At 43.2% G+C, this 21314-nt stretch overlaps 1 protein-coding gene across 1 annotated transcript in view; it reads right to left on the bottom strand.

Annotated features, from left to right (window-relative positions):
* The window catches only part of LOC112259952 (netrin 5), a 25395-nt gene extending 4737 nt beyond the window's left edge, over window positions 1–20658 (bottom strand). The window contains exons 1-4 of the mRNA XM_024434652.2: window positions 20149–20658; window positions 7806–9262; window positions 7496–7684; window positions 4649–4798 (exon numbers count right to left, since the gene is read on the bottom strand). Of these exons, the coding sequence (XP_024290420.1) occupies window positions 4649–4798; window positions 7496–7684; window positions 7806–9252 (1786 nt within the window). The 5' untranslated portion in view covers window positions 9253–9262; window positions 20149–20658. The remainder of the gene's footprint in view (window positions 1–4648; window positions 4799–7495; window positions 7685–7805; window positions 9263–20148) is intronic.
* Window positions 20659–21314: the final 656 nt, after the last annotated feature.

The following is a 21314-nucleotide window of genomic DNA, read 5'->3' as shown; positions in this document are numbered from 1 at the left end:
CCTCCAGTGTGTCCATAAGTGCATGTGCATGAGTGCATTTGTGTGTGTGTATACATACATCTGTGTGTGCATGTGTGTGTGTGTGACCTCAATACATGTCCTATCCTATCTATCCAGACACCTGGTGTGGCCACCTCAAAGCCCCCATCAGCAGCCTGCTAATTATACAGCCCTGGCTCTCGGCTTGAGCTTTAAAAGCTAGTCAGCTTCCTGTAGGGGGCGAGAGAGAGGGAGAGAGAGAAAGAGAGAGAGAGCGAGAGAGAGAGAGAGCGAGAGAGAGAGAGAGAGAGATAGATAGAGTGAGTGTGCAAGAGTGCAAAAGAGAGAGAGAGGCTATAGATAGCTCTAGAATGGGTTCAGTAGTAAAAACAAACAAGGTTTCCTTTCACCGAAAGAGTTATGAGTCCGGAGCTCTTGACGGGGAGAGAGGGGGGAGTGCTTTGAGGGGCTTGCAACAGGTGTGTAGCCCGGACTCGTGTCACCTGATTAGGGCTTAGAAAGTGTCGCCGCCCGGGCCAATTCGTATGTGGTTGTCGGCACTCCCGCAATTAGATGCAGAAACACACGTGGATTAGCGCTCTCGATTTGAAAAAGCAAAGCCACGACTGCAGGAGTGTAGAGGATAAAGCGTTGAAAATCCCAGTAGAGCTGATCTCGGATCAGTGAGAGGTAGGGCCTGCTCATAGAGGCTTTAAGGGCTCCCTGTGTTAGCACTGTTGTGGAAACAGTAAAACTAACATTGTTGGAAATTAGAGGAGAGAGTACAGATATTTGATAGCCGAGGGCGGCCCGTTTTGTGCTGAGCTACGATTTGATAAAGGCTTAGATTAATTCAATTAGGTCAAGAACAAACAAGGTTGAGAGAAAGGGGGGGGAGAAGGGGAGATAAAGGGTCATTGAGTTAGTCACATCACAACTTACAATGAGATTAGTTAGCTATTGGAAACCAAAACCCCACAGGAGTAAGGGTGTGGGACAGGGGGGACATGTCCTCCCAATGTTAGAAGCAGGTAAAATTGCCCTCCCCCCAAAACAAATAATATTTTTATACATTTTGCAAGACTTTTATTTTGAAAAACGAGTCGTCATATTAGTTTAGGGACTTTTATTCGGAGGTACTTCTATTTCAATGCTAGAATGTGAGTTACTTCCACCTCACTATGAGTTGTTAATAACAGTGTGGCAGTGTGTGGTGAGAGAACACTACCATCCCTACTCACTGCACCGGGTAAAGCAATTGTTTTTGGCAACAGCAAAGTAAGTTTAAAGTAAAAATTGTATGAATGTGAATAAACGTGGATATGTTAGAACGAACATGAGCAACTATAAGCTTTCTCCTGGTTGTACCTAGTTAGCGTTACATTTACAGTTGAGTCATTTTTAGCTTTGTCAGGTTTTATCTAACTAGCTAATGCTGGGTAGTTTTGGCTGTGTGAAAAACTGATACTGTATGTTCTGAAGCCAAGAATACTTGCTAGCTACAGAATTACTTGCACAATCACTGTCTTAGTCTTCATCATAGGGTCAGCAAGTTAGCAATGGATGCAACTGCCCGTACACCACCCCTGGAAAACTAGCTGGTGAATTTGAGTGATTTCAGATTAGATGTCAGTAGCCCTTTCCTGTAGTCAAATGACCAAATCGCCCTCTAGTGGTTAATGTTATTAATGTTTTTCATAATTTCATCGTTAATAAACAATAAGTTCATAGACTTATGATCTATAATAGTGTGAGTCAGAGTACAAAACGGTTGTTTAATTGAATATATCCACTTAACAGTCACAGGTATTCAGTACAGAATGAATGGCCATGGCCCTAATAAAATAAAATAAAATACCTAAGACTGATTAGACTGTACCAGAGTAAATGCCCCTCTGCAAGGTCCCCTTAGCCTTGTACATTTGCCCAATTGTAAGCTAAGATTGTCTGTATCCTCTTCTCAGAATTCCCTAGAAATTAGCATTTAAAACCTGTTTTTAAAAATCGAGGGGACCTAGAGCTGTTGCGGTGACCATATTACTGTTTAGTCACGGTAATTAGGCTTCTCCAAGATCTGATGTTGCTGATGGTCATTAGTAGCCTACCAAACTGCTTGTTACTCAGCACTCTATTATCCCTCTAATCACTCTGACATCAATGCAAATGCAATTGAAAATCTAATAAAACACATCATCAGAGACCATGAGCTCATGATGCGCAACATTTCTATGGGATATGCAATTGCGAGAGAAAACAGGGTTTTGATGGCCTCTATTAAAAAGAGGAGGATCCTATCAGTTTTCCATAGGCTGGGCCTACTGTATTTATTTCTCAACTTTCCTAATATTAAGCACATTTCTTATCTTTACAACAGGAGTATAGCCTACCTGGCTGGCATGAAAATGAACCACGGGAAACGCGTCCACCATTCGCTATTAAGTGCATAAATGACATGTATTTTTTTTGAGCCAGGTGCATGATAATGGTCCATTTAAAAATCCAAATAAATTTCACACATATATTATTCAGTATATGTAAAGACAAGATTAAATCAAGAATAGTCTGATGGGTGACAATATTAGCCTATCACTTGTGAATGATGCCCAGTATAAGGCAAGAAACAATACCTTTTTTTGCTCCTTTTTCTAATCAGTCACACACCTCATGTAGCCTAGCCCATAGGCCTATATGTTTTGATAAGGTTTGTATCACAACTAAAGTGGCCAAATAACTTTTCAAATGAAGCACATTAATTGGCTTTACAAGGGGTGTAGAGCCTAACTGGAATACATACGCAGCACATGAGTTTCAAGTTTGGGGAAGCTCATTTTCACCATAAAATGCACCTTTATAATCAAAGCATTACATTCATAATAACATTTGCGGTCACTTTTTATAATGGTGTTTTCCTACCAATGGAACATTCACACGGCCTACTGCCGTGTACCATTGCTACACTTTTAATGTGAAGAAATAGCCTAATAGTTTATTACATTTTAAGATAAAAGTTCTGATCTGTTGTGTCAGCCTCATTGCGTAAAAACTTATTTTGATGCTAGGTTTTGTATTAATTTGGGATCTATTGCATCCCACAACTGTCCCAGAAAATGTTTGGAATATTTATTTCTCGCACAGTATAGAATAGCTCAGCTTTTTTAATATGTGGAATAATAGATAGACATTGGTAATTGCTTTTTCTGTTTGTTAGGCCTACTCCTCTTGTTGTCTGACGAAAAGTAAATGTGGACAGTTCTTCCAATACCTTCAATATACACTTCGGAATTGGATAAGTACGCCCGCATTTGCATCCCGGAAGTGTCTGTCTTCACTTGTAGCCTGTGAGAAAGACCTGATCACGTGATGGAGAGCCATGTGAGTGAGAGGTGCTTTGGAGTATGCAGCACTCAGGGAGAAGAGAACAACGGCCACTGGCCGCAAAAGGAATATATCTGCCCAGCCCATCACAAGGAGTCGCTAGAGCGCGATGAGCCAAGTAAAGCTCCCCCGGTCAAACCCTCCCCTAACCCGGACAACACTAGGCCAATTGTGTGCCGCCCTATGGGACTTCCGGTCACGGCCGGTAATGACACAGCCTGGGATCGAACCCAAGGCTGTAGTGACTCCGCAACACTGCAATGTAGTGCCTTAGACCACTGTGCCACTCGGGAAGTCTGGCATGGATTTGTTTAAGGTGCATTACTGCCACACAAAGGGAATCCCACTGGGAAATTCATTCAAATTGTGAATGAGAGACTGATGAAGTGTGTACAGCCTGCACAATAAACAAAGCAGAGGTCATGCCTTTCAAGCAACTTTTTTCAAATCATCATTAGAGTCACAACATGTAGCCTCACAATGTATTAAAAATAAAAACATATAGCCCAACATTTGTAGAGTTATTTAAGTTACATTAATAACTCTAAATTAAGCACATCGGAGTATCTATTTCTTTGTTAACCACTCAACACAGAATAGCACTCCCTCAAATCGTTTGGAGAAAATATCCTTTGTATTTTATTCAGCTTTGTTCAATTGTATTTTTCATACTATAAAATAATATTAAATAACAGCATGGAATTTCTAACCAAATCTTGTTTTCTATATGAACTAATGTAGCCCAGATCAGGACCTAACATAAGGACAACTCAGAGTATGCTATTCTGTTCTTCTGAAATAGACTGCATTTCTTCCTATCATGTTTCTTTAGAACTGTCTAAAATAAATCATTGATTTATTGGGAAGGTGGATTTTGGATTTATTAGACTAAAATGTAGATGTCCCAAAGGTCTGCATCAGTGGCTTGTGGTGGTTATCAGTGGTTATGTGCGGAAGCCAGGAGATACTAAATGTGTTTATGATAATTAACGGTCAATTACAGTGAGACCGACAGTTATTTGCTTGACAATCACTGGCTGATGAAATTTTGTGACTGCCACAGCCCTTGCACAGGAGTATGACTCAAGTGACAATTAAACTCTGTAGTTGGGCTTAGTTGGCCAGTCCACATAAACTGAGAACCATGTAATAACACGGGTACCATTTTGGTTCCAAAGCTCCAGGACAATCACATTCTTTCAAAAATCCCCATGAGAATGTTATTGTCATTAGAAGTTTGGCTCCAACATGGAGGACAGTTTCCAGACAGAGTTGTTAGGTAAAGTAGACTTACGGACGCAGGGGCGGAGTGGGGAGTGCCCCTGTTTGTAACCAGGGGCGCAGCGGTTGCATCTCAGTCCCATCACGCCATCCCGACACAGACACTGTCCCGATGTCTGGTTACACAAGAGACCCACAGCACCCATAGGGTGACACTGACACGCTGAGAGAGCAGGAGAAGATGGAGGGATGGGAGGAGAGAGAAGGTTAATGTCACATAGTAAAGAGCATTGTATTAATAACCTTTGATTGCTCCTAATAAAGCTTCTATGAATGTACAAGAGGGAAAGAGAGAGAGAGAAGAAAAGGAGCGAGGGAGAGAGAGACGACAAACACAGAGAGAGGGAACGATGGAGGGAAGACAGATTAAAGACGACAGAAAAAGGAATGGTAGATAGGAGTGAAAATAATGATACTTGGACAAAGCAAACATGGAAATAGGATGTAAAAGGATGAATGATATAGCAGTTTAGAAGGAAGGAGGGAGAAAGGTAGAGTTGGGGTCATCGAAAGGGCACAGATAGAAAGAGGAAGCCATTCTCTAGTAGGTCTGTTTTTCCTCCAGTAATGTAGTTTAAACAATCCCTTACAGATACTTCAAACACCTTTAAGTAATTAGCTCTAAGGGCAGGTCACTAAGGCTCGGAAAAGGGTTGACTTGGCCGGAACATTGATCAAATAAACATGGTTCGTTTATCTATCATTGGTGATTAAATCACATAATATTATGACACATAAATAGCACTAATGTAACTTCCATAAGTTACAAATCTATGGCCTACAAATACACTGAGTGTACAAAACATTCAGAACACCTTCCCTCAGAACAGCCTCAATTTGTTGGGGCCTGTTGGCCCATGTTGACTCCAATGCTTCCCACAGTTGTGTCAAGTTGGCTTGATGTCCTTTGGCTGCTGGACCATTCTTGATGCACACGGGAAACTGCTGAGCGGGAAAAACCCAGCAGCGTTGCAGTTCTTGATACAAACCAGTGCGCCTGGCACCTACTACTACTCCCTGTCCAAAGGCAGTTAAATCTTTTGTCTTGTCCATTCACCCTCTGAATGGCAAACATATACAATCCATGTCCCAATTGTCTCAAGGCTTAAAAATCCTTCTTTAACCCGTCTCCTCCCCTTCATCTACACTGATTGAAGTGGATTTAACAAGTGAAATCAATAATGAATCATAGCTTTCACCTGTACATATGCTTTATCGTTTAGAAATTAAAGCACTTTATATAGTCCCCCCATTTGAAGATGTCATAAGTATTTAGACAAAATTCACTTAAGAGTGTATTAAAGTATGTTTTGAAAAAAGTAACCGAATGGTGAATAATGATTGGAATAAGATATGATTTTTCGTAACACTTCTAAATTAATCCTGATGATGCCATGGTTAATACAAACCGTGAATGAATGAATGACGAGTGAGAAAGTTACAGAGGCTACAACCAAACACGCTAACCTCTCACCATTACCAGTGGAGATTAGCATTTTTTTTTGGGGGGGGGGGGTGATCTTTGTCTCTCTGTAGCTTTCAAATGTTTTATCATTCACAATTCATCAATTCATTCATGATTATCTGTAATGATTATGCATGATCATCTGTGGATGCTACCTACATTAATGTAGACCAGTTCAGAAGTGTCTTCTTTTCTTACTACTAATAAAAGGGACCCCAAAAGAACACAATACTGTATTCACCATTCAGTTCCTGTTGGGCAAAAGACAATCTGAAACAACCAAAACAAGCTGTGAATGAATCCAACACATTTGTAAAGTCACAAGCTTGATGTTGTCACTGTATGAAAGGAATATGGGACTAAATGTTACACTTTTGATACACTATAAGTGAAATTTGTCCAAATACTTTTGACATCTTCAAATGGGGGAACCAGAAACATAAAGTTCTTTCATTTCTAAACTGTAAAACTGATATGCATGAAAATACCCTCAAATAAAATAAAATGTCGCTAATATAAAACATTTGATCTCAAATCCAAAATGCTGGAGTATAGAGACACATTTGAAATGCTGGCTGCACTGTCCACATACACACGGAGGGGAGTGTATTTGTGGCCTGGATGCTAGTCTGTTGCTGCTCTCTTGCCAACTCCTTGTTACTCAAGTCAAATGTGACATGACAATTCCATAAGGAGTTAGCAAGAGCTGAAAGAGACTATATATACTTACATTAAAAATATATACACTAAAACAACAACAACAAAATATTTAAAAAATAAAAAGCTGAAAGGGACTGGCACCAAGGCTAAAATATCTCATTCTAATCTAGTTACATTTCTCCAATATTGCTATAACTGCAACCCCCTTGCACTTGCACGACACACACACTCAATCACACACACACGCACCTGCATGTGTCATGTGCATGACCTCACTCCATTAAAAGTGGTTATATTAGGACTTCGGTCAACCGCCCCAAAAGCATGCCAGAGTGTCACAGTCACTTAGAACATGTGACCAGTCAAAGGTCAAATGTCAGGGTGGATTCCAGCCAGTGGTAACAACATGCACACTAAATCCAGTCGACTAGCATACAGAAATAACTGTCCTCTGTCACAATGTAACTACCTCATAAACACTGTGGAGGAGGCTGGAACCCAGACACATGTAGGCATACCTTGTGGACTAGCAGATGCACAAAGAGAAACAGATATCCTAACAAATGCAGATGCACACACACTTGGACACACACTGATCTCTGCATGGATAAGATACACAGCTGGTCTGTGCGACTTAATACAGGCACAACCGCTTTAATGTGCACTCACACGCACGCACGCACACGCACACACATAAACACACACACACTCTCTCCCTCCGTCTCTCTGACTGACGTTGGCAGGTCTTCCGATGGGTGGGGGGCTTGCTGTGGTCTCGGGTGTATCCGTTCTGGCAGTACTGGCAGTGGCGCCCCGCTGTGTGATGCCGACACTTCAGACATACTCCCCCGCTGCGCCGGCCCGACTGCTGGAACACCTCCATGCTGAACCGACACTTAGAGGAGTGGCTGTTACACTCACACGCTGGAGGGAGGGAGTGAATTCATTTCAATAAAGCCAGTAAAGTTTACATCCATGATCCAATTTGCACACACATACATACACACACGCACACACAGACACAGTAGTGGGGGGTGTGACTCACAGATGCACGGTTGTGGCTGACTGGGCGTGGCTCGTTGCCAGGGCCTGTCGTAGTAGAAGTCCTCACAAACATCGCAGTCCGTCCCTGCTGTGTGGTGCTCACACACACACACCGCCCGGCCCGCATCATCACGACGACACCGAGAGGCATGTCCGTTACACTTACACCTGCCCCCCACCTGCAGGTCGGAGAGGGCCAGGGCGGGACGGACAGGGGGGGTGGAGATCAATGGAGAGGGAGGAGCCAGCTCAAGATTCCGATTCGCTCTCACTTTCTGCTGGTTGTTCCTCCTCCTCCGAAGTTCCCGCCCCTTGTTGATTCTCCCCTGCTTGCTGTCGATTGTCCAACCACAGATGCTGCCTTCCTGACACGGACTCCAATGGTGGCCCCTCTCCCTCTCGTGACCATGCCCTTTTCCGTTTCCCCTTTTGGAGATGTCTATTTCCATAGTGTCTCCTTCTGACTCCTTCCGGGTCACGTTGTGTCCGTCCTCTCCCCGATCCCCCGACCCTTTGTTGTATCCTCCTCCGTTCCTCCTTCGTTTTTCTGTCTTTTTTTTCTCCTTCTCCACAAACCCCCATTTATTGTTGTCCCCATTCACCTTATTCACCTGTCCCACCACAGCCTCGTACTTTGACCCTGCCCTCCACCTCAGAACACCCCCACCCGCTCCCTCCCCCCTTTTCCCATCCGAACTCCCCACCTTGGTCTGCTGGGACTGGGTCACCTCGTGGAACACTAACCGTATGTCCGTGGCCGTCACCCAGTCCTGCAGGGTGGGGCTGTAGTCAAAGTCAGGAGAGGAGGGTCTTCCATCTAGGGTGGAGAAGGCCAGCAACATGCCTCCCCGGTGCCTCTGCAGGGGCCGGGGGTCTGAGCACAGAGGCTCCGTCTCCTGGTGCCTGGTCTGGGCCACCGTCTGGGCCTGGAGCCCAAACTTCCCGGGGCAGTCGCTGGAGTAGTGCTGCATGGGCCTCCAGGTGCGCCCGTGGTCCATGGACTTGAGCACGGATAAGGAGACGGGGTCTGACGGCTCCCCCTGCTGGCAAAACTGCAGGCTGATGTAGGTGACCTCGAAGCGTCGGCCCAGGGGAAGGGTGAGGACCCAGTCCCCGCCGTCGAGGCCTCCGGGCTGGGCCGTCCAGCAAGTCAAGTTGTGGGGGTTGTGGAGGTCCGTGAGGGAGCTGACGTTAACAGCTTTCTGGTCGGGGGGTCCTCGGAGGGAGTGGGCGGTACTGACAGGGACACCGTGAGCGGCATTGATGAATTCCGACAGGCAGTGTCGCGGACGCCCATCCAAGTGGTAGCAGGGGTCATGGGGTGAGGTCCAGCTCAGAGGGGAGTGAGAGAGGGAAGGGGAAAGGAGGGAAGGAGGGAGGAAAATGAGGAGAAGTAGGAGAAAAGGGAGGGCCAAGGAGGGGAGAGGGGAGAAGGGCAGGAACATCATGTCATCGAGCCTGTGGGAGAAAATACAAAAATTAACGATTTTAGGGGATAAAGTGACGGGGCGAAATCATAAAAGGAAAATATATTGATGAATTTATATGACTTGTGGTTGGAGCCAAAGGGAGGGGCCGTCTGAGGTAGAGAGACCACCGGTGCCTTTATTGAAAACACACCAGCTCGCAGCACCACCATGAACATTTTAACATCCCTCGTATCCCTCATATCCCTCATACAATCCAACCAAATCTACCTCCAACCTTAAACAGGCCTATTTCTCTACCCAAAAACAGCCTTTAAAAACCTATTATCTTGGCCCATGAAGAGCGGATGAGTGTAAGGATGAAAGCATATACCGAGTGGATGAGTGTATGGATGAGAGAGTGTATAGAAACCCAGCCCATAAGTCATGTTTAAGTGTATGGATAAAAGTGTGTACAAAGTAAAGAGCGTATGCAGAGTGGATGAGTGGATGGATGAGAGCATATAAAGAGTGGATGAATGTGTGGATGAGATGGATGAAAGCATACAGAAAACCAGCGGGTCTGTACGGGATGACAAAAAACAGCTGGGTCTGAAAACACAAGCTGGGCAGCATCCATCATCTTTATGGTCCTCCTTTTAAATCCTTCTCCTGTCGCTCTGCTCCACTCCACTCTACTCAATGCACATGGGCAGGAACCCGAGTTTTGGAGAGCCCAAAGTGTGGAGAGAAATGGAGGGAGAGAGAGAGAGAGAGAGAGAGAAAGAGGGTGTGAGAAAGAAAGACAAAGAGAGGGGAAGGAAGGAGAGATAGAGCTTAGTGTGGAAGATGGAGGGAAAGATTTATAGAAGAGAACGCGAGAAATGTGTGTTCAGCTTCAACCGCTGTACAGTCACTTCCTGTGAGAAGACAAACACAGACTTGTGTATGTCCTTAGTGTGAACAGATTCCCTTCCCTCCTAAAACGGCTGGTGATGTGTTAAATGTATTTGTCTGCCAAGAATTGATAGTGATACCAGAGAAGGTTACTTCATTTGTGCCTGCAGACATGGGTCGAACAATGCGTCTACTTTTCCTGCCAACATGATCTACAACAAACTTTGCGGTTTTATAGACAGACGGATAGGCTGGGGGCAAGCAAACAAGACTCCTACCCAACACTTCACACCAAGCAACTTACAAAGACACAGATTGTTAGGATCCATCTCTTCTCCAGGCCCTCCTCTATTTCTCTGTAAATGTATCTCTGCTATGCAGTGGGTCTGTCTTGCTCTTTCCCTCCTCCCCTTTTACTCATTCCCTCTCTACTGGCACTGCATTATCTCTCTCATATATATATATATATTAGTGTCAAACGCTTGTTAGGACATCGTCAATCAAGACGCAATGATTGACGATGTCCTAACAAGCGTTTGACACTAACAGTGCCGTCAGTGGGGCTGTATAAACCAACCCCATAGGAGAGGATAGAGGATAGAAAAAATGGTTGGGAGCCACCCAGGGCTAGTCATCACACTCAATTAAACCACAGCCCGAAACTTGAGGCTTCTCTTAGGACTACAGCACTTTAAGTGGCTCCAGGGGGGGGGGGTTACAACGGAAGTTATTACTCAAGTCACCCCCCAAAACGTGTTATGATCCCCTGCGAGCCCCCCAAAAACCAGACGTGGAGGTGGAGGATGAGGCTTGTCAGGTATATCGGGCGGCTATGTTTTGGGGTGTCGTTATTGGAAACGCCACGACCGGCGGCTGAGGTGACGAGTGGTCCGACTGCAGCCCCTGTCCTGCTCTGACGCATTCCTGGGGTCCGGTGTGCACCCCTTGAGCATTCCACACGTGTTGCAACATGCTCCGTTGGGAACCCGAACAGCCCGCTAAAAACTGAGCCTCATTAATTGATCGACTGATTAATTAGGTCTCGGGTTTCATATTGGCGTCAGGGTGGAGGGTTTCGCTCGAGGGGAGAAAGGGGAGGCGAGATGGGGAGAGGGGATGTCTGGTACAGTATAATCAGGGGAAGAGATGGTATAAGGAGGTAAAGATGGTGGTGGGGTGGTGGGTTAGGGGAATTCATGGAATGATTCTTAAAAAGGGGTTGTGGTGATGGGGGAATGTCTGAGAAATTCAGACAAGATGCTGTTGGTGGGTAGGGGCGTAAGGGGTTAAGGGGGGTTAGGATACAGAGGCGAGGGGATTGTTTGCTATTCCCCATGACGTTATTTGCACTCGTCTTTCTAGGTAACATTACCACTAATTAAGCATAGCCCCCATAACAAACACCATGATGAAGGGAAGCTTTTCAGAGAGGAGCACTCAGCACAGGGCTCTTTAAAGTGCGCCTCACCATTCTCTGTGCCCCCAGGCCAAATCCAGACCCTTACCCCCCTCATCCCCCTCCTCTCCGATACCAGATCGCCAGTCTGGCACCTGGAATGTAAACCAGCCCCCAGATATTGTTTCAATGTTTTTTCTCAGTCACTTTCCATAAATTCACACACCCAGCATGACGGAAGAACACAGTAGATGAGTGGCATTCCTCTTTACTAGTGCTTTAAAGACGAGAAGAAGACAGGAAAAACATTCATATCCCAAATATTGTACAACATAGAAGTAACTGACTAAATAAAGGAAACACCATCATAAAGTGTCTTAATGGGGCTTTAGGGCACCACGGGCCAGAACAGCTTCAATGTATTTTGGCATAGATTCTACAAGTGTCTGGAAGTGGAACTCTATTGGAAGGATGAGACACCATTCTTCCACAAAAAAATCCATAATTTGTTGTTTTGTTGATGGAAAACGCTGTCTTAAGCGCAGCTCCAGAATCTCCAATAAGTGTTCAACTGAGTTGAGATTTGGTGACTAAGACGGCCATTGCATATGGTTTATACAGTTGAAGTCGGAAGTTTACATACACCTTAGTCAAATACATTTAATCTCAGTTTTTCACCATTTCTGACATTTAATCCAACTAAAAATTCCCTGTCTTCGGTCAGTTAGGATCACCACTTTATTATAAGAATGTGAAATGTCAGAATATTAATAGAGAGAATGATTGATTTATTTCATCACATTTCCAGTGGGTCAGAAGTTTACATACTCTCAATTAGTATTTGGTAGCATTACCTTTAAATTGTTTAACTTGGGTCAAACATTTCAGGTAGCCTTCCACAAGCTTCCCACAATAAGTTGGGTGAATTTTGGCCCATTCCTCCTGACAGAGCTGGTGCAACTGAGTCAGGTTTGTAGGCCTCCTTGCTCACACACGCCTTTTCAGTTCTGCCCACAAATTTTATATAGGATTGTTGTCAGGGCTTTGTGATGGCCACTCCAATACCTTGACTTTGTTGTCCTTAAAGCCATTTTGCCACCAATGTGGAAGTTTGCTTGGGGTCATTGTCCATTTGGAAGACCCATTTGCGACCAAGCTTTAACTTCCTGACTGATGTCTTAAGATGTTGCTTCATTATATCCACATAATTTCCCATCCTCATGATGCCATCTATTTTGTGAAGTGCACCAGTCCCACTTGCAGCAAAGCACCCCCACAACATGATGCTGCAACCCCCTGTGCTTCACGGTTGGGATGGTGTTCTTCGGCTTGCAAGCCTCCCCCTTTTTCCTCCAAACATAACAATGGTCATTATGGCCAAACAGTTATATTTTTATTTCATCAGACCAGAGGACACTTATCCAAAAAGTATGATCTTTGTCCCCATGTGCAGTTGTAAACCGTAGTCTGGCTTTTTTATGGCGGTTTTGGAGCAGTGGCTTCTTCCTTGCTGAGCGGCCTTTTAGGTTATGTCGATATAGGACTAGTTTTACTGTGGATATAGATACTTTTGTACCTGTTTCCTCCAGCATCTTCACAAGGTCCTTTGCTGTTGTTCTGGGATTGATATTCACTTTTCACACCACTGTACGTTCATCTCTAGGAGACAGAATGCGTCTCCTTCCTGAGCGGTATGACGGCTGCATGGTCCCATGGTGCTTATATTTGCGTACTATTGTTTGTACAGATGAACGTGGTATCTTCAGGCATTTGGAAATTGCTCCCAAGGATGAACCCGACTTGTGGAGGTCTACAATTTTTTTGCTGAGGTCTTGGCTGATTTCTTTTGATTTTCCCATGATGTCAAGCAAAGAGGCACTGAGTGTGAAGGTAGGCCTTGAAATAAATCCACAGGTACACCTCCTATTGACTCAAATGATGTCAATTAGCCTATTAGAAGCTTCTAAAGCAATAACATCACTTTCTGGAATTTTCCAAGCTGTTTAAAGGCACAGTCAACTTGGTGTATGTAAACTTCTGACCCACTGGAATTGTGATACAGTGAAATAATCTGTCTGTAAACAATTGTTGGAAAAATTACTTGTGTCGTGCACAGTAGATGTCATAACCGACTTGCCAAAACTATAGTTTGTAAACAAGAAATTTGTGGAGTGGTTGAAAAACAAGTTTTATTGACTCCAACCTCAGTGTATGTAAACTTCCCACTTCAACTGTATTGTTTTCATGGTCATGACACCATTCAGTGACCACTATTGCCCTGTGGATGGGGTCATTTTCATTCTATGGCGGCATAGCCATGGTAGTCAAAATAATGGCCTGCCCAGCACTTATATATTATAAAATGATGGGATGTTAATTGCTTAATTAACTCAGGAACCACACCTGCGTTGAAGCCCCTCCTTTCAATATAGTTTGTATCCCTCATTTACTCAAGTATTGCCATTATTTGGGCAATTAATAGGCATATCCATTACAATAACTTATCATGGAGAATCACATAATTAACGGTTTTCCAGAGTAAATATGAACCGATCACTGACATTGAATACTATTTCACGCTTACATCATATACTGTATATACTAAAGTATCAAAACGATTTGTCAGCAAGGCTTTTGATGATGTAACTTTTCAAAAACCTTACATCAGCGAATAGTGTTTAAGTAAGGTCAATGATGTCTCTGGAGGGAGGCAGTATGCATGGTCTTTAAAAGCAGGGGCGGGCAGTGTGCTCAGCTGTGCTCGGCTGGCGAAGGCCTGGGGAAATACTTGACGACAACCTGGGCCATGTTTACAGCATAGTCTAACATGGTGGGAGTTAGCTAACAGGAGAGTCTTCTGCTCATGTTCTCACAGTAAGCTTCCAGTAGAAATCTGCTCTAAGACACTTTGTATAATCGTTCGTTCCTTTATACTTTTGAGTTCAATGAGTTGTCATAGGGTCAAAGGTGTGAGGAGTTTCAAAGTAGCACTTTGGGTTCAAACAGTCTGCTCTGTAAAATCCTGTCACTTCCACCAATTGTTTAAAATACTTTCCTACTGTATGTTCTGTCAACGTGTGGGGAGGTTGTGCTTTGAGGGTTTGGATAATAAGAAGATATACTAGGGGTACTAAGGGAGAGATGAGATAGGATACCAGGCTGTCAGAGAGGCTTATGAGCGTGGCAATGGGGGTGAAAGAATTGGGTTAAGACACAGAGAGCATAAGGGCACTGAGAGAGGGATATCATTATATGGGTGTAAGAGGGTGGGTTAGAAACGTGTAAGAAGGTGATAAAAGTAGGGAAGAAGTGGAGGATACGAGAGTAAGACATTGACATATTAAAGAGAATACGGGGCCAGAGGGATAGGAGGGGGATTTGGAGAGGGCTAAGTGGTGTACTGTGGGTGAAGGAATAAGGGCTAATAAATTGAGAATATGATGTCATTAAGAGGGGACATGGGCAGTTGTGGGCAAGGAAGATGATGCCTTCTGCTATCTGTCAGCTCCCCTTGCCTCCGTTCCACTCTGCGGTCTAAATCTGTGTCTTTTGGGGCTGTGTATCTGGAGCAAATGAGCTGGATTTGGCCTGTCTCACACACTTTAACATTCCTTGTCATGGGCAGCAGTGTAGAGCACTACCCAGCTATTCCGCAGCCCAGCCACAGCCTCAGCACGACCATATGGAGGCAGAGGAGACAGTGTGCTTTGGAAACAGTAGGCTTTGTTAATTCGTTATTGTGCAATATTTGATATGATTGTCTGATGCACTTATATTAAACTGGCTAAATATCTAAGGGTAAAGGATGTGGCTTATTAAAATACCACGAGGAGTGAGGAAATGAAAAGAACAGGCTTAAGAAGTGATAGAAATCATGTTCAAACAACTCTGGTTCACAGTGGATGACTTCTTTCAAGAACATACAGTGGGGCAAAAAAGTATTTAGTCAGCCACCAATTGTGCATGTTCTCCCACTTAAAAAGATGAGAGAGGCCTGTAAATTTTCATCATAGGCACACTTCAACTATGACAGACAAAATTAGAAAAAAAATCCAGAAAATCACATTGTAGGATTTTTAATGAATTTATTTGCAAATTATGGTGGAAAATAAGTATTTGGTCACCTACAAACAAGCAAGATTTCTGGCTCTAACAGACCTGTAACTTCTTCTTTAAGAGACACGTCTGTCCTCCACTCATTACCTGTATTAATGGCACCTGTTTGAACTTGTTATCAGTATAAAAGACACCTGTCCACAACCTCAAACAGTCACACTCCAAACTTCACTATGGCCAAGACCAAAGAGCTGTCAAAGGACACCAGAAACAAAATTGTACACCTGCACCAGGCTGGGAAGACTGAATCTGCAATAGGTAAGCAGCTTGGTTTGAAGAAATCAACTGTGGGAGCAATTATTAGGAAATGGAAGACATACAAGACCACTGATAATCTACCTCGATCTGGGGCTCCACGCAAGATCTCACCCCATGGGGTCAAAATGATCACAAGAACGGTGAGCAAAAATCCCAGAACCACACGGGGGGACCTAGTGAATGACCTGCAGAGAGCTGGGACCAAAGTAACAAAGCCTACCATCAGTAACACACTACGCCGCCAGGGACTCACATCCTGCAGTGCCAGACGTGTCCCTCTGCTTAAGCCAGTACATGTCCAGGCCCGTCTGAAGTTTGCTAGAGAGCATTTGGATGATCCAGAAGAAGATTGGGAGAATGTCATATGGTCAGATGAAACCAAAATAGAACTTTTTGGTAAAAACTCAATTCATCGTGTTTGGAGGACAAAGAATGCTGAGTTGCATCCAAAGAACACCATACCTACTGTGAAGCATGGGGGTGGAAACATCATGCTTTGGGGCTGTTTTTCTGCAAAGGGACCAGGACGACTGATCCGTGTAAAGGAAAGAATGAATGGGGCCATGTATCGTGAGATTTTAAGTGAAAACCTCCTTCCATCAGCAAGGGCATTGAAGATGAAACGTGGCTGGGTCTTTCAGCATGACAATGATCCCAAACACACCACCCGGGCAACGAAGGAGTGGCTTCGTATGAATCATTTCAAGGTCCTGGAGTGGCCTAGCCAGTCTCCAGATCTCAACCCTATGGAAAATCTTTGGAGGGAGTTGAAAGTCCGTGTTGCCCAGCAACAGCCCCAAAACACCACTGCTCTATAGGAGATCTGCATGGAGGAATGGGCCAAAATACCAGCAACAGTGTGTCAAAACCTTGTGAAGACTTACAGAAAACGTTTGACCTCGGTCATTGCCAACAAAGGGTATATAACAACGTATTGAGATAAACTTTTGTTATTGACCAAATACTTATTTTCCACCATAATTTGCAAATTAATTAATTAAAAATCCTACAATGTGATTTTCTGGATTTTTTTTCTAATTTTGTCTGTCATAGTTGAAGTGTACCTATGATGGCCTCTCTCATCAGAGGCCTTACAGGCCTCTCTCATCTTTTTAAGTGGGAGAACTTGCACAAGTGGTGGCTGTCTAAATACTTTTTTGCCCCACTGTATAACAATATGCACCCTGGGCTAAGGCCTGTACGATACATTAATGAGCTCTAAATACACACTGATCAATTACACGAACCTACCACTCTTCCACTGTGGAAATGAACCGGACACCTGCTTGGGCATGTTATCGCGATCACATCTGACTAGTAACACCTTTGTTAATTTCCAATTGTCCTTAGCCCGTCTGAAACATAACGCAGCATAGAGACAAGGAGAAGAGAAATGCGATGTATTCTCCCTGTATTCCCAAACAGCATTCCTGTTCGCTCCAACACAGGGTGTTATTCCACACGGAGCAGATTCCAGCAGCACTGTTTTAGGTGTAATAATCTAATTTTAGTGGGGCGGTGAGGATGTGCAACTGACAGCACGCACAAAATGGATTATCGCCGCTGCTGCACGTATCTTTAGCAGGCCCTGTCCCTCAGGTTCGCACCTCCAACGCGCAGCCAAACGGCCGCCTGCTATGGGCGCCCCTCGGCCTGAAGTCCAGAAAGGAAAAGGGACGACACGAAGATGATTTATAAAGGGAAAAGCTTTTTAAAACAGGCCAGACCACTCAGCTTGGACATATTTCAGGGATCGAATAAGAGAACGTATGCCCTAAAGCACATGTCAAACTCATTCCACGGAGGGCCGAGTGAGTGTCTGCGAGTTTTCTCTCCTCCCTTGTACTTGATTGATTAAGTAAGGTCACTAATTAGGAACGCCCCTCATCTGGTTTTCAAGGTCTTAATTGGAACTAAAAACCCCAAAACAGCAGACACTAAGCCCTCCATGGAATGAGCTTGATATCCCTGCCCTAAATCAGAGGTGTCAAACTCATTCTACAGAGGGTCGAGTGTCTGCGGGTTTTTTGTTTTTTCATTTAAATTAAGACCTAGACAACCAGGTGAGGGGAGTTCCTTACTAATTAGTGACTTTAATTCATCAATCAAGTACACGGGTGGAGCGAAACCCACAGACACTCGGCCCTCTGTGGAATGAGTTTGACACATGTGCCCTAAAGGAAGCGAGGCTATTTCGCTCAATTTTGCTCTGGTTCTCGTCCCACGCTAGTTTATAACCTATCACACAAGTCGACAACGCGCTAAGCAAACCCATGGAGGTTTCGCCTCAATGTCGATATTGAAAAACAGATGGACATGAAATCATGGTTCGTGATTTCATCTTCAAGTAATGCCAAAAACAACCTCGGGCGAAATGAAAATGAAAGTGAAGCCCATTTTACTAAGTGGAAGACGTGTCATTGTGGAATTCACAATTAATTGCAGGCCCCAGAGAAACGACAATAAGAATCCTCGAAAAGTATATTTTGACCACCCATTGACTTAGATTTAGAACATGCCTATTAAATCCCATTTAAAGCATGCAGAAGAAGAATTAGGCCTACAAAATCCCGTTTGATATAAATTCAATTGACCGAAGATTATGACAAGATAATAGATGAATATATTGTAGACTATTTGTGTTCTGTTAATTAAATCCCCCTCGAAACCTTTTTCATGGCGACAGAGGCGAAGGTGAAATCTCTACAGATACATGCCGCGTATGGGCCTGTGTTGACCTTGGAACTCGTTAAACGAAACATGTTGGAGACAATTCGACAGAAAATAATATGCGTTTGGAATTTGAATTACCAGACAAAAGGCTACATTACCGTTTTTCTCATTAGAAAATAGAACTTAATAGCTTTTTTTGACCAATAAATCACGAATTGTTAAACCTATTATTAGTAGTAGTATAATTATTGTTATTGTTGTTATTATATCAATAAATGGAATGATAATTGAATAACCAACCTAGTCAATAGAGATTATTTATGAAAAATGATTTAAGGAAAAACAGCAATAGCCTACTGTTGGCTACATAAATGTTCCCCAAGCTTAATTCAATAAAATGAAACCCGAGGTTTACTCTGGGGTGCACCCGGTTTAGAAAAATGGATGTAATAAATGTAACACCCTTTGAAGAAAAATAGTTGGATTGGTTCATTTAACACAAATGTCTATCAAATGTAGTACGATTGTTTTCGTCCAGGGTCACTTGCTGCGCGCCGCCAAATTTTCTATAATTGCACATTCCAGTAATTATGCTCAATTTGCTTCATCTTGCAGAGACAGAACCTGATGTAAGGCTATATTGTATTCTACACAGTTAAGTGTTATTATCTTTCTGATCACACACTTAATCGCAATTTTCGTTATTTTCTCGAAATAAGTTTAAGCTATTTACCATGGCTGTTGTCCCTGTTGAAACACACATGCCCAATGGCATATCGCTGTTTTCAAGAGGGAAATACGATAGGCCCTAGTCATATAATAATAATAATGATTAGTCTATTATTATTGTTATTATTATTATTATTATAATTCAATTCAATTTAATTTAAACCTAAAAAGGGGAGCCCGAAACAGAATAACAGTGCTGACAATAACCTTAATTTACTTTTGATGATGTACGTATTAATACAATTTCAAACATCCACTTCATGACTTATACTGTATATCAGCTAGTCCTAAAAATATTGAGACATCTCTTGAAATGACTCTCAATCCAATACTTCCAAAATCTTAGTTTTGACAATGAAACTCTCCCAACTAACTCAACAGGCTTTTTAGATTTCAAATATTTAATTAACATAATCATACAAGAATAATTATTACCTTAGGTTAGGACATTAAGATATTAAATAAACCCTAGTCTACCGTCATAAAATAATAATCCAATGAAAATGGTCTCAGGCTAAATTATTTCATTTATTTAGCAATAATACTATATTATGCTCAGATATGCCTATATTCCCATGAAGACAACAGGTTTATATCAAATCAATCTTCAATAAAATAAAGTGTAAATCATCATTTGGATACATAGCCTGCAATGGGTTATAGCCTACCCATGGAGAGTAAGTGACTGCGTATACAGTACTTATAGCGCGAACTTTGGCACTCTCACCGGGTCCAAATGATCAACTTGTCAATGCCTAGTCCTTCCATTCTAAATTTAAAACAGGTCTACGAACCTCCGTGAGAAAGAAGCCACAGCGAATAAAGAAATATAGGCTACACATAAAAATGTCTAATATGAGAACACTCACCATGTGCGTCTCAATGTTTGATCTCCCTTCGCTCGTGACGGCTCATGCGGTCTTAATCAATATAGGGGCGCAACAAGTGGACAGTTATCCGTCCGCCCTGTGCTGTGCGTATGGAGTGGGGATCCAACTCGCTGCAGCCCGCCTCAGTAAGGGGGCGTCCTGTCCTGACGTCAAGACCCCGCTGCTTCTCTCAACTCCAACTCACATCTGCACAGTGCCCTACTACAGTGCAGGGCGAGTCAGTCTGGCGGACAATTTGCAGATAGATAATTAAGACAAAGTGGGCCCAATTACATAGAAGTTCATCATTGCTTTTGTAGACTTCAATCTCCTGTCGCAATATTTGTTCTCGTTTTCCAAACGTCAAATGGAAAAAAGTCGTTGAACCACATAGCCTAGAAGGGGATAGCTCTCACGTGCCGTATAGTGAGTAAGCACTAACGTAGCAGATGAACTAAAGCAGACACAGATGGAAAGCACGAAATAAAAGAAAGAGAATGGATAGATGATGGGGGATGGAGGGAGAAGCGAGTGACTGAGAGAGGAGGAAACTTTCCCAGAGAAACCCCATAAAACTGATTGATGACTTCTCTTGAGGAATGTTTCCCCAGGTGTGTGTGTGTGTGTATGTATGTGTTCAAGTAGTTACTCGGAGTAATTTAGAAATGCTATCCTTGGAAGGGTGACAAGAGCAATCAAATACATTGAGGGGAGAAATGGTACAATTGTGCATCACCATTACATTTTGGCAGAGTTTACATACTGTAACCTACCACAATATACAGTTTTGAGACACACTATACAGTTTTGACACACTATACAGTTTTGAGCTCCCAGTTAGGTTGTGGAGGAACATTGCTTCTATTTGACGGCTGGGTTAATAGAGCAATGCAAGTCCATGGGAAGAAGCTGTAAAGACAAAGAAGGTATAACGCAATAAAGATAATAAAAAAAAGTAAATCTGTATTAGGTGTGTGTGTCATACTGTCAGAGGGTAGAATAGCAGGTGTCCTGCCAAAATCTGCACCCTGCAGCAAGACGTAGATTGATGTAACTAATAAAACGGCAGGCTAAACAAGACGAGGCAGTGATATTTGCCAGACTTTCCCCTCATCATAAGAGTAAACATGATGATCGTTCTTGACAGAATCAGAACAGATTTCACA

The sequence above is a fragment of the Oncorhynchus tshawytscha genome, linkage group LG10, assembly GCF_018296145.1.
Source record: "Oncorhynchus tshawytscha isolate Ot180627B linkage group LG10, Otsh_v2.0, whole genome shotgun sequence".
Classification (NCBI taxonomy): Eukaryota; Metazoa; Chordata; class Actinopteri; order Salmoniformes; family Salmonidae; genus Oncorhynchus; species Oncorhynchus tshawytscha.
The sequence above is the reverse complement of the archived record's forward strand: the minus strand, read 5'-3'. Positions and strand labels throughout refer to the sequence as shown.